Source organism: Somniosus microcephalus, chromosome 16, assembly GCF_052327205.1.
Source record: "Somniosus microcephalus isolate GS21.2 chromosome 16, FLI_Smic_1.0, whole genome shotgun sequence".
In the NCBI taxonomy this organism is placed as follows: Eukaryota; Metazoa; Chordata; class Chondrichthyes; order Squaliformes; family Somniosidae; genus Somniosus; species Somniosus microcephalus.
In genome coordinates, this window is record NC_141002.1 from 38208929 (window position 1) to 38223784 (window position 14856).

Below are 14856 nucleotides of genomic sequence, written 5' to 3' on the forward strand. Positions count from 1 at the left end.
ACAGTCATGGAGAAACCACAGTCCAAAGCAACTGCCCTACAAGTTAGAGAATGGGTAATAGCAAATAAGCTACAAATGTACGAGGAAAACATGGAAGCTAGGGGGTGGGAAGAGAAGAGAAAAACAATTTAAAAATAATAGGTTGTATTCTATGGTACAGTGATTATGACCTGGAGCTACCAGAGCCCCACCTCAGTCCTCTAACCTAAGGTTGGGCTAGGAATACCTGTACAATAAATGGGAAACTTTTTTTTGGGTGGGTGGGGGACTAAAAAAAGTACAATCAAAAGAGATGGGGGAAAAAAGTACAATAAGCACCAAATGTCAACAAACAGCTTGTTTTTCATTCAGAATATTTTTGCCATTACATGAAGCATCTGTAAATACATGGATTTTTTGTTAAGAAAATGTAACTCATTTACAAATCTGTCATCTGAACACTTTCTGCATCTGGTGGTAAGCTTATTTATAAAAAAACTTTTGTGGTTTTTTATTATTGCTACACTACCACACCTTAGAACAAAATGCTCACAAATCCACTCGACATATCGTTTGTACTTTAACCTTCCACATACTATGGGCAGAGCCACACAAATATCAAAGTAGGAAAACAGTATAATACTGATTTATTTTCTTACAAATGTCTAAAAGAGTATTCATTCAGTAATGATTACCTAGATTTATATATATATATTTTAACCTTTTTGCTTTAAGTAAAGCACCCATCCAGTGGTTAGTGTGCACCTTTGTTGTATTTTCTTGAGGGGAAAAAGTAAAGCACCAACACCCATTTAAATCTTTTGTTCCATGCATACAAGCAACGAGCAATGTTAAGCAAAAATTTCAGATACAGCTGGACTTCTATTTTAGGTAAAGAGTCAGAACAGATCAAAACTAATAACCAGGAACAGCATGCGATATCACAGAAAGGTGACACAGATTTGATTCCAACACTCAACTGAATTTCTGAACTCAGATGTTACTTTAATAAACCACTAAGTGAAGGGACGGTGCCAGGAAGCAGTGGAAAAAATATGAGCAAGAGTAATCTTCAAGCTATTTGTACAGGATGGAGGATTGAGAGCAGGCTGCCCTTCAGAAATTGACATATAAAACTACAGACAAGATGCAATATGTTGCCTAGGTTACAACCTCTACTTCGAGTACCATGAGCTATCATGGTAAAGCACATTCAACAGTGTATTTAACAAAACTCAAAACAGTGGAAATAGAAAAAATAAAAAGACCATTTGTGTGATGATACAATGTTGATTTTTAATTTTTTTTCTCTTTTCTTTTTGTCCCAGTGTATTAAAGACATTTCTTTTACACAATAAACAATTGTGACAAAGTTTCTCAGTTCCAGTAATCTGCTTAGCACTGCTCTGCCAAGTGAACCTCCTTAAACTAGAAGAGCAGGCTTCCTACTCTCTACTGTATTTTCTGTACATCGATTAACCTAGTCACCCAACCAACCCAATCAAGTGTAACGTGATCACAAACACTACCATGTTTTTTCTAAGTGTATTTACAATGTATAATGATTTGATATGTAAAAATTGAAAGATGACAAGAGGTGGTGTGGCTGTGCTTTTTTCCCCTTTTTAAATTTTGCCTTTAAAGGCACTCTGCATGCTTGTTGGCTAAGGGATTTAAAAAGGCCCATTCAGAAGAAAAACCATCAAATATATCTACAACACAAATGAAATACAGTTTCTTATTTTGCATCTTTTAAAATAAATCTGCTGTCCATCTATAGCAGTTTCTGCATAAGTTGTGGGTTACTTATTCAAATAAATCACTTATTCAGCAAATAAAAACAAAATTATATGTAATTAAATAATGCGCAGGGGTTTGTGACAGCAGAGTGAAAGCTGCACCATGTAAATAGAAAATGGCTGATGAATACAAATTGTTTCTTCTAGTGGAGTACTTCTCCGAGAAGTCTTTTCGTTTAGCAAAATAATAGAAGGCATGAATAGAACAATGCTTCATTGATATCCTTGACCATCTTTTAGCTATACATGAATATATAATGGGATATTAAAATAACTACAACAGAAATGTTACTTAAGGCTCTTATATGTATGGCACCTAAGGATAGTTAGTGCAAGATTATTCCACTGCTGTGGTAACAGATCACGCATTCAATACATTACTACACATTTGGAATGCTGTCAAAATCTTTGCACTGAACGCAGTGTGCTTTTGAGAAGCCTGAGTGTTTTTTGTGCATGCTTGCAGCATGTTGAAAATACTATGCAAAAGATTTCCTTCAAATTCTTTCGACTGTATATTTGTAGTTGATTTTTGTTCTTAACAAATCTTCCTTAAGGAACATTCCACCAAAGAGTAAAGATTTTCAAAACCTGAAACTACTACACTTAAGCATTTCGATAAGGATCCACTCAATCACCCTGTAATAATTTAGAATATGATCATATTACTTGCGTAACAAACTTTAGCAGGCAATGAAATCACATGAATCTACTTTCTCATTCAACTCCTCCATACTAGACTAACCAATCTTAAAAAATAAAAACTATGCATTAAAACTTTAGTAAAAATTAAATAGTGGCACTTGCTAGAGAGCTACTGTCAAATCACAAGAATTGTTTTGAGTACAATTAGAGTGACTGCTCCTTTAAAGTTTGAAATTAGTTGTAATAAAAAGGAGTAAATATAGTTTTTTTTTTTAAAAGTACAACTCCACTTTAGCTATTGGGGCCTAAAAGACCATGCACTCCAATCATCTATTTTGGTTCGTCTCTACCTGAGAAATTCTTCTGATTGGAAAATGGGAGGATAAGGGCAAGACCCAACATATACAAGGTATTCAGACTTTTAGAAGTGAGCGAGTTAGTTATTTTTTGGCTTTTCCACTATTAGAATTCTAATCCTTTTACAAATTCCAGCTGGTAGTCAAGTATCCCTGGAGCAGTCGAGCATTAAAAGAAAACTCACCCACAGAATGGGCACTGTATAATTCTTCAATGTGTCTACAAACAGGGGCCCCACTATGCTAATATATTGTTGTATTTCACCCTGAAAAATATGAAGTGCAGCTTCATTATTTATATTTTAAAATATAAATGTTTTAATGTGGAGCCTGAAAGAACCCTGTACAAGTAAAATGCTCATTTATTTCACATTATATAAATTAAATTAAATCATCAGCTGCTGATATAGCTCACCTACATGGATGAAACTTGGTGAATTGTCAGAATGGTGTAAAAAATTCCTGTGTGGTTTGTGAGGTGGTTGACACCTGAAATACAATAAAGAGTAAGCATATGCAACTGAAAGCGTCAATTTATAGGTGGGTCTGAACAGAAAGGAACTATGTGGAGACAATCTCTGCTCCAGCCACACACAGTTGCTCTTTTCTTCTAATGGGGCAACATGAAGCTTGCCATAAACAGAGATGGCACACGGAACATTTTATTTGCAGATTCCAAACAGAAAGGGTTAAGGAGCCAGCAGGGCAGGCTTTTTTTCGTCCCCTCCTTTATAGATATATAGAAAAAGGCAGGCTTGGTAGAAAATACTATTTGTATGTCCAAGTGTGTTTGTCTTTTGTCATACTGCAATGAATTATTAGTTACAACTGAATTCAGAAAGCTGGGATATGCAAAAGGGAATGTTAAGTGGCTTGATTGTTCGGATATTTTTTGAAGCTACACCTTGTCAACACATCCCTTTCACTATAGTATGGGATGCAGTTACCTGACAGCAAATGGTTTCATAAAAGCATGTACAAGCAGATTTCACAATTCAGTTTTAATTTTTTTTTTTAAAGAACTACATTGGCAGAATTAAGATGAATTCACTTTCGATGCACACTATCCACTGGACAGCTCCTTTGAACATCTACGCTAACAGGCCAAGACTTCTTTCACCCCCCACCCCACCCCCTCCCAAAAAAAAAATTCTCAGCTGCTTAATATTTTATAACTGAACAATTTGTTTTTCTCTTTAGTCATCAAAAAACATTGAACCTGAAACATTTACATTGCAAGCCACTTCAGAATGCATATCGGCATTAAACCAGTAGCATCTTGTGGTTCTCTTTTTTTTTGTTCACCAGTAAAAGAATATAAAATCTTGTTCATTGAAGTGTTGACTGTAATAAAATAGATTTGCATTGTACTGCACAGTTTTTCCCGGAATTGTGAAAATGGTTGAAGGGACCATGCACTGCCAGAGCAGGCCAAAAGCTTCCCATGCCAAACAGCTGTGGCCTCCCAAGGTGCAGACCCTTTATCAGGAAGACTAGCTAGTGAATCAAGTAGCTGTCCTAAATTAGTCAAAGCTTATTGGAGTATCATTTACTAAATACGAAAAGAAAGAAGGTCCACAAAAAGCTGTAAACCCTTTTAAAATTTGTGTCCCTTGACTCCAGCACTGACATTTTCAATGCCAATTATTTGTTATGATTCTGAGGCAGTTTCATGTACCATGTAGCAGATATTCCCCATCCTATCCCCCCCCCAACTTTATCACTATCCTAGGGTTTGTTTAAACTGTCGCTTTTCTGTGATACAAATACAGTACTGGAGGAGGAAACACATTTTTGGCATTTTTTAAATATAAATCTGGCAAACAAATACAGTACTTCAAAAAAAAAATGAAATTAAAGAAAGAAAACACGGCTTCCCTAAATTACCTACTATACGATTTAAGGATTGATCTGCACAAAAATCTCAACAGTAAGAGAAGTTGCAAAAAAAGTTTTGCAGTTGTATCCTCTAAATACTTGATAAAACATGTTCCATAGGCATCAGCAGGAAAATACTGTACTTATTATCCCACTTTAAATACTAACCTCATACTTTATTTTAAATATTTGTGTTTCTTACCTATATTAATACTGAAAAAATTAAACTTTGTTTGAATGCTCTGAAGACCCATACATACACAATAAAACCATTTTTTGCGCGTCACCTGAATAAATATGTCAGACATTGTCTTAACCGAGTATTTGCATGTTTGAACTTAGTTACAGTAATGTACAGTCCTAAAAAACAGATCCCCATTGCACTGGAAAATGCTTTATATGTTACAGCTTTGTTGCAATAATTGTCAATCTACTGCAGTGTGTTCCATTGCTTATGGTTTGTTTTCTTCTCTCTCCCATGAGGCAAACTAGTGTTCAAAACACCTGCTGTGGAGAAGTCAAAACTTTTTTTTTCAGTGGCCATTTTCTGGTTCCAGAATCAATAGGTTAAGGCCAACATAAAAATAAAATAAAAAAATTAAAATCTCTTCAGCTTTCAAAGTAGTGGCTTAAAGGACTGCAGACACAGTACAAACTACCTGTATGGTGCATTTTTGCTCCAACATTCTCTGCATACTGTACTGCATTGATCAGTTATCAAACCCCACTGTTTCCACACATAAAAATGTGTAAATATTCCCAAACGACAGTAATTAAATCTGGATTTGTCCCGTTCCTTCAGTTCTTTCCTTGCGATTGCTGCTTCAAGGTGGCTGGAGGGGTCCCTGTGGCAGCTGAAGGCTTGATCCATGGGAGGGAAACCAATGGGGATGCTCGAGAGGTGGCTGTGGTTGTCATCATTGTAACCTGGATCACTTGTTCGCTCTGCATCAGTCTAATCAGGGTTTTCACACGTTCCAGGGAGGCCTGAGTTCCTTTCTGTTTAGCTATGAGATTTGTTTTCAATTCTAGACATTTCTGTTAAGTAAATAAAAGTTAGACAACTTAACAGTTCTTCAGTTTGCATATTTCATTGATTAGAAAGCTGTACACAACCTGCTCAACAAATCACCGTTCTAGTTTACATTCTATATCTAGACATTATAATATAATTACAGAACAGGAGGCCATTCAGCCCATCGTGCTTATGCCACTGATAACTCTTCAGTGAAGTTTACTACTCAAATCACAATTTCCTGACCTTTCCCTTTCATTATTATTTCTTTGAGAAACTATCCAATTCCCTTTCAAAATCATACAGTAACCTCTGTCTCAACAGCCACTTATGGTAAAGCATTTCATGTTCTAATAACCTTCAGTGTGAATAAAATTCTTCTAACTTGCCCCTCTATTTTTCTAGTGATAATCTTGAGTTTATGCCCCCTTGTTACCAATTTGCTGCAAATTGGAAACAATTTTTCACAACCCTCAAATCTCAACATTTTTCAAGCCTTTTCTTCATAAATGTAACCTGATTGCTGGTGATATTCTAATGAATGTTTGCTATTTCCTTTCAATAGCTCTAATATCTAGTGTCCAGAATTGCACCGAATACTGCAACTGAAGCCTAATATCTTGTAAAAATTAAACATCACTTGCTATTATATTCAATACCCCACCCCCCAGTATAAAACCCAGAATTCTGTTTGCATTAGGATGAGGAAAGACACTGGGGCTAATTTAAACTTTTGGCAACAGTGCAAAATGGGTGATATTGCATCGGCTGCCCGTTATACAATGTTTGAAACCTGTTGTGTAACAGAAGTTTTACTGCAAAAAAATTGGCAATTTCTTTTTAAAAAAAAAGCATTTTAAGTGATCCACAAACCATGATGGTGAAAGTTGACACTGGAAAATTGAATGGGAAATGTAGAAATAGGAACTTACAATGGGAAAAGATGACACAAAAGCAGGACCAAACAATGTTACAACCGAATGCAAGATTTGTAGACGGGATTGTGCGCTGAATTGACTTTTAATATAATAGATATACAGTACTACTCAACTGAAGCGATAAACATTTTGATACACAAAATACTTTTCTTTGTTCTACACCATTCAATGTTACTTAAACATGCTCTCAAACCAATACTTTTACGCTCTAGTCCTCTATTACAATCTATTTTGACAACAGAGCTAGGTCTCTATTCTTGAAATGTCATTTCAATTTTATGAAATTATATTAGGCTCATATATAAATTTTAATGTAATTATATATAGTTTAAAAAAGTACAGATTTAAGTTTTTGTGTCATATTTTGAATTATTTTTAAAAAGACTGCTTTACTATTCACTATGAGAGCTGAAACACAAGCAATTTTAATTTTTTTTAATCAGTTTGTTCCACACCTGCTTATCCCACTGGAATACACCGAAACAGAGCACTGGCCTGGTGTTCTATATCTGAAATCTTTGCAATTAGAATGGAATATTACAGAATTATTTGACTATATTCTTTAAAGGCTTCAGCAAATATACTGCAACATACTCCTTTCCAAGTACTTTGAGTTCCATTCAACCAACATCTCATCTACAACTGTGTGTGTGTGTGTGTGTGTGTGTGTGTGTGTGTGTGTGTGTGTGTGTGTGTGTGTGTGTGTGTGTGTGTGTGTGTGTGTGTGTGTGTGACTTCAAGTAAGCTCATGCAAGCAAGAGGAGGAGAGAGACTGGTCTCTGTCCTGTTGCATTAACTCCTCAAAGTTTGCCACTGATGAATGATAAAAATCTTAACTTGATTGTTGTAATGGAAAAGCATGTGAATGATCCACTAAGTCAATTTTGAACTTCCAACTAGATGGTTGTAAGTTTGATGAACTATAATCGTGATAGTACTGGAACTTGTCTTCAATATGCAAGTTCAGTCACGTTTCTGATAGGCTGCTGGATGGAGAGGTCCTGCAAGAGCTAAAGGGGGGGGGGGGGGGGGCGTAAAAAGGAAACAATACAATTGACAGGACTGGTCTCATTATGCAAATGCACACATCTTATTTTTCACTGACGGTAGTGGCTGCAGAGAAATTTATGGCCACAACTGTACTGCATTAGGAAATGGTCAGTACCGTCCTATATCAGTGGACAGTGAAGAGATGAAAAAGAAAAAGGGAAAGGGAAAGAAATGGGAAGAAGGAAAAGATACATAATGGATTCTTTAATCATTTGAACACAACTAATACAAAAGGGACTGTTATAGGTACGTAATCTCACCGTGACAGTATTACTGAGCAGTCTGTCCTTCTCCTCCAGCTGTTCGTGTTCACTCTTTAACTCGCTCCCTCGCTTTAACAGCTTCCTTTTCTCCTCTTCTTTCACTGTGAAAGTAGCAGTAACTTAAAATGCTACCAGTTTTCTAAACCTAATCATTTTAATACTACAGTACATTTTATGAGTCACATGCAATTACAAACAACTTTTCTGCTTTACTGCAGTGTCATACAGACATTTATAGAACGATCAGATAGCCAGTCCTACACAATGGTTTTGTTCCTTGATTACGATTTGTATTTCTGTCAGCTGAATTATTTTATCTTTGGCAGATACAAAGGACTAAAAACAGTGGAAGCCCTAGAGGAGTATAGAAAGTGCAGGGGGTTATTTAAAGAAATTAAGAGAGCGAAGAGGGGGCATGAAAAAACACTGGCGGGCAGAATAAAGGAAAATCCCACGGTGTTTTATAAGTATTTTAAGGGCAAGAGGATAACCAGGGAAAGAGTAGGGCCCATTAGGGACCAAAGTGGCAATCTGTGTGTAGAGCCAGAAGATGTGGGTGAGGTTTTAAATGAATATTTTGCATCTGTGTTCACTATGGAGAAGGACGATATAGGCATAGAAATCAGGCAGGGGGATTGTGATATACTTGAACAAATTAGTATTGAGGAGGTACTAGCGGTTTTAGCGGGCTTAAAAGTCCCCAGGCCCAGACGAGATGTATCCCAGGCTGGTGTGTGAGGCAAGGGAGGAGATTGCAGAGGCTCTGACACAAATTTTCAGAACCTCTCTGGCCACAGGGGAGGTGCCAGAGGACTGGAGGACAGCTAATGTAGTACCATTATTCAAGAAGGTTGTAGGGATAAACCAGGGAATTGCAGACCAGTGAGCCCAACATCAGTTGTACTGAAATTATTGGAAAAAATTCTGAGGTACAGAATTAGTCTCCACTTGGAGAGGCAAGGATTAATCAAGGATAGTCAGTGTGGCTTGATCAAGGGGAGATCATGTCTAACCAATTTGATTGAATTTTTCGAGGGGGTGACTAGGTGTGTGGATGAGAGTAGTGCAGTTGATGTAGTTTACATGGACTTCAGTAAGGCTTGTGACAAAGTCCCGCATGGGAGACTGGTCAAGAAGGTAAGAGCCCATGGGATCCAGGGCAATTTGGCACATTGGATCCAAAATTGGCTTAGTGGCAGGAGGCAGAGGGTGATGGTTGTTTTTGTGACTGGAAGCCTGTGTCCAGTGGTGTACCACAGGGATCGGTGCTGGGTCCTTTGCTGTTTGTAGTGTACATTAATGATTTAGATATGAATGTAGGAGGTATGGTCAGTAAGTTCGCAGATGACACGAAAATTGGTGGAGTGGTAAATAGCGAGGAGGGAAGCCTCAGGCTACAGGATGATATAGACGGGTTGGTCAGATGGGCAGAACAGTGGCAAATGGAATTTAACCCTGAAAAGTGTGAGGTGATGCATTTTGGGATGACTAACAAGGCAAGGGAATACACAATGAATGGTAGGATCCTAGGAAGGACAGAGGGACCTTGGTGTGCATGTACACAGATCACTGAAGGCAGCAGGACAGGTAGATAAGATGGTTAAAAAGACATATGGGATACTTGCCTTCATTAGCCAAGGCACAGAATATAAGAGCAGGGAGGTTATGATGAACCTGTACAAAGCGCTAGTTAGGCCACAGCTGGAATACTGTGTGCAGTTCTGGTCGCCACACTATAGGAAGGATGTGATTGTATTGGAGAGGGTGCAGAGGAGATTCACCAGGATGTTACCTGGGCTGCAGCGCTTCAGCTATGAAGAGAGACTGGACAGGCTGGGGTTGTTTTCCTTAGAGCAGAGAAGGCTGAGGGGGTACCTGATTGAGGTGTACAGATAGGGTAGATAGAAAGGAACTTTTCCCCTTAGAAGGGGCAAGAGGTTTAGAGGGGATTTGAGGAAAAACTTTTTCACCCAGAGGGTGGTTGGAATCTGCAACTCACTGCCTGAAAGGGTGGTAGCGGCAGGAACCCTCACAACATTCAAGAAGCATTTAGATGAGCACTTGAAACGCCATAGCATACAAGGCTACGGACCAAGTGCTGGAAAATGGGATTAGAATAGATAGGGCTTGATGGCCGGCACGGACATGATGGGCCGAAGGGCCTCTTTCTGTGCTGCATAAATCTATGACTCTATCTTTAATTACTATTTCAAAATTCAATTAGAGATTCTGAAGAATCATCAGGATGTTTTTTTAAATAAAAAAACTATTACAAAGAATTATGAATAAACATTATATTGTTATTCCATCTATTTCTGTTAATGTTTGAATATGTTTGCTTAAAAAGTAAGTACTGATTACATTATTGAGGCACTGGCCTGAGGGATTTATTCAGTCTTGACTGTAGGAGGGAGCTAAATTATATCAAGAAACATAAATTAATTAAGCCAACACTGTCTTGGTTTCAGCTGTGTATGTTAATTAAACTCCCTTACGCTTGCAGACTCAGCAACCATTCCAAGCCAGCATTCCTACCCAAATTCATCAGCATTTTAAAGTTACTAATTCAGAGTCCATATTTCACTGGCATTCAAACTGATTTGCCTTTTATTTGGCAGACACATTTATTTTCTGGAAGAGAGTATCATGAGACAGTGGATTTCTCAATCTCAAGGAGGAGGAACCAAAAAGAACTGTTACCATCCATACACATCTCCTTGACCAGTCCAAAATGACAGTAACAGAGAATATGAAGGTAGATGTGGCCTAGATTGTTCAGCTCTTCTAGATGAAGAAGCAATCATAGTGAAAGAAGGCAACAATAGGAGACATAATACTGTAAGGAAGAATGTCCAACTCTCAGCCCTAGTTTCATTTCATCAGTATTTACAGAAATTAACTAAGTGCTAATGCAACGTTTCACATTTTTTCTCTTCATGCATTCCTCTTCTGCCCCACCCCCTGCCACATTAACACATGCTTCCATTGGAGGCTGGGATGTCTCATTTCATAGACACCTTCATGATATAGCCAAATTACTAGGATGTGCAATGTAGTCAAATGGGAAGGGATTCCTCACACAGGTTTGCCTCCATTGCCCCAGACTGCCCTTTCAAGATTAGTGGAAAACTCATTGGGGTAGATTTTCAACTTGCTGCCAGAGCGTAAAACTATTGTTAAGGATTGGCCACCGGTTATAGAAACGGCCCAATTTTTAGTTTAATTTATTTAAATGGAAATGAAACTCAAGCAGTTTCCATAACAGGCAGCATAGAAAACATAGAAGATATAGAAACATAAACATAGAAGATAGGAGGAGTAGGCCATTTGGCACCTCAAGCCTGCTTCGCCATTCAATGCGATCATGGCTGATCATCCAAATTCAGTACCCTGTCCCTGCTTTCTCCCCATATCCCTTGATCCCCTTAGCCTTAAGAAATATATCTAACTCCTTCTTGAATATATTTAATGAATTGGCCTGAACTGCCTTCTGTGGTAGAGGATTCCACAGGTTCATCACTCTCTGGGTGAAGAAATTCCTCCTCATCTCAGTCCTAAATGGCTTACCCCTCATCCTTAGACTGTGACCCCTAGTTCTGGACTCCCCCGCCATCAGGAACAGCCTTCCTGCATCTAGTCTGTCTAGTCCTGTTAGAATTTTATAAGTTTCAATGAGATCCCCTCTCATTCTTCTAAACTCTAGCGAATATAAGCCTAATCGACCCAATCTCTCTTCATACGTCATTCCTGCCATCCTAGGTATCAGTATGGTGAATCTTCGCTGTACTCTCTCCATGGCAAGAACATCCTTCCTCAGATAAGGCGACCAAAACTGCACACAATATTCGAGGTGTGGTTTCACCAAGGCCCTGTACAACTGCAGCAAGACATCCTTGCTCCTGTACTCGAATCCTCTCGCTATGAAGGCCAGCATACCATTTGCCTTCTTAACCGCATGCTGCACCTGCATGCTTACCTTCAGCGACTGGTGCACAAGGACACCCAGGTCTCGTTGCACTTCCCCTTTTCCCAATCTATTGCCGTTCAGATAATAATCTGCCTTCCTGTTTTTGCCACCAAAGTGGATAACCTCGCATTTATCCACATTATACTGCATCTGCCCAATCTGTCCAAATCATACTGGAGTTTCTCTGTATCCTCCTCACAGCACATGCCCACCCAGCTTTGTGTTGTCTGCAAACTTGGAGATATTACATCTAGTTCCCTTGTCTAGATCATTAATATATATTGTGAATAACTTGGGTCCTAGCAACGATCCCTGCGGTACCCCACTAGTCACTGCCTTCCACTGGGAAAAAGACCCGTTTATTCCAACTCTTTGCTTCCTGTCTGCCAACCAGTTTTCTATCCAAGTCAGTACCTTACCCCCAATCCCATGTGCTTTAACTTTGCACGCTAGTCTCTTATGCGGGACCTTATCGAAAGCCTTCTGAAAGTCCAAATACACCACATCCACTGGTTCTCCCTTATCTATTCTACCAGTTACATCCTCAAAAAATTCCAGTAGTCAAGCATGATTTACCTTTTGTAAATCCATGTTGACTTTGTCCGATCCTGTCACTGTTTTCCAAGTGCTCTGTTATTACATCTTTTATAATGGACTCTAGCATTTTCCCCACTACCGATGTCAGGCTTACCAGTCTATAATTCCCTGTTTTTTCTCTACCACCTTTTTTAAGTAGTGGGGTTACATCAGCTACCCTCCAATCCATGGGAACTGTTCCAGAGTCTATAGAATTTTGGAAGATGACCAGCAATGCATCGACTATTTCTAGGGCCACTTCCTTAAGTACCCTAGGATGTAGATTATCAGGCCCTGGGGGTTTATCGGCCTTCAATCCCGTCAATTTCCCTCCCTCTCATTAGACCCTATGTTCCCCGACATCTCTGGGAGTTTATTTGTGTCCTCCTTTGTGAAGCTAGAACCAAAGTATGTATTTAATTGGTCTGCCATGTCTTTGTTCCCCATTATAAATTCCCCTGATTCTGACTGCAAGGGACCTACGCTTGACTTCACCAATCTTTTTCTCTTCAGCTTTTACAGTCAGTTTTTATGTTCCCTGAAAGCTTACTCTCATACTCTATTTTCCCCCTCTTAATTAATCCCTTTGTCCTCCTTTGCTGAATCCTAAACTGCTCCCAATCCTCAGGTTTGCTGCTTTTTCTGGCCAATTTATATGTCCTCTCCTTGGATCTTATGCTATCCCTAATTTCCCTTGTTAGCCAATGTTGAGTCACCTTTTTTGTTTTATTTTTAAGCCAAACAGGAATGAACAAATTCTGTAGTTCATCCATGCGATCTTTAAATTTTTGCCATTGCCTATTCACCGTCAACCATTTAAGTAACATTCTCCAATCCGTCCTAGCCAACTCGTGCCTCATACCATTGTAGTTTCCTTTATTTAACTTCAGTACCCAAGTCTCTGAATCAACTACTTCACTCTCCATCTTAATGAAGAATTTTATCATATGATCGCTCCTCCCCAAGGGGCCTCGCACTACAAGATTGCTAATTAATCCTTTCTCATTACATAATACCCAGTCTAAGATGGCCTGATCTCTAGTTGGTTCCTCGACATATTGGTCCAGGAAACCATCCCGTATGCACTCTAGGAATTCCTCCTCCACAGTATTGTTACTAATTTGGTTAGCCCAATCTATATGTAGATTAAAGTCACCCATGATAACTGCTGTGCCCTTATTGCACGCATCTCTAATTTCCCGTTTAATGCCATCCCCAACCTCAGCATTACTGTTTGGGGGTCTGTATACAACTCCCACTAACGTTTTCTGCCCCTTGGTATTTCTCAGCTCTACCCATACAGATTCCACATCATCAGAGCTAATATCCTTTCTTACTATTGTGTTAATTTCCTCTTTAACCAGCAATGCTACCCCACCGCGATTTACTATTTGCTTGTCCTTCCTGAATATTGAATACCCCTGGATGTTGAATTCCCAGCCTTGGTCACCCTGGAGCCATGTCTCCGTAATCCCAATTATATCATATCTGTTTACATCTATTTGTGCAGCTAATTCATCCAACTTATTACGAATGCTCCTCGCATTAAGACACAAAGCCTTCAGGCTTGTTTTTTTAACACTCTTAGACCTTTTAGAATTATTGTTTACTGCGGCCATGTTTGATTTACAGCCTGTATTTCTCTTGACTTCCACTTTTACTTTTCTCCTTCCTGTCTTTTGCTTCTATCCTTGCTTCCCTTTCCTCTGTCTCCCTGCACAGGTTCCCAACCCTCTGCCATCTTAGTTTAAACCCTCCCCAACAGCACTAGCAAACACTCCCCCTAGCAGCTTGACAATGCGAGTTTTATGCCTTGGCAGCAAGTTGAAAATCTACCCATTCTTTCTCTAAAGACGGGAGTGCAAATGTCAGTCAAGTCTGGGATTTGAACTCTGGTCATCTTGACAGTTGTCCAGTGATCCAGTGTTGTAGCAGCTTGGCTGTAACTAACGAGCAGTTTCAGGTGTCCAACATACACTACATTTTCGTACCCGCTTTATGTGCAAGATAGGAATGGACGATAGCCAGGGTTCCAGGCCACGACACGTTATCTTCTTTTTTTAATACCTGTAAGGGCGAAAAAGATACATTTTCTGGACCAAGAGAAAAATTATTTACTAGTCACTCTTAAATACTGCATCAGATGATAAGTGGGCCCTGGGATTACAGACTGAACTAAAAAAATTATAAAATTACAGAGCTTTCTATGCTGGTTTACCCAAAAGAAAGAAATGATCTGCATTTACACAGTGCTTTTTCAGGTCTCTTAGAAACATCCCAAAGCAGCTCAAATACAATGAATTACTTCAAAATAGTAACTGTCATTATGGAGGCAAACATGGTAGCCATTTCATCAAAATGAGAAGAATGAAATTGTCATCTATTTTTGG

The 14856-nt window shown here is 38.9% G+C and overlaps 1 protein-coding gene across 2 annotated transcripts in view; it reads right to left on the reverse strand.

The window, feature by feature from the left end:
* Nucleotides 1-603: 603 nt before the first annotated feature.
* Nucleotides 604-14856, reverse strand: part of phf21b (PHD finger protein 21B) — a 208739-nt gene continuing 194486 nt past the window's right edge. For both annotated transcript variants that reach the window (XM_086008816.1, XM_086008815.1), the window contains exons 14-16: nucleotides 14458-14533; nucleotides 7921-8024; nucleotides 604-5695 (exon numbers count right to left, since the gene is read on the reverse strand). In XM_086008816.1, the coding sequence (XP_085864942.1) occupies nucleotides 5456-5695; nucleotides 7921-8024; nucleotides 14458-14533 (420 nt within the window). In that variant the 3' untranslated portion in view covers nucleotides 604-5455. The remainder of the gene's footprint in view (nucleotides 5696-7920; nucleotides 8025-14457; nucleotides 14534-14856) is intronic.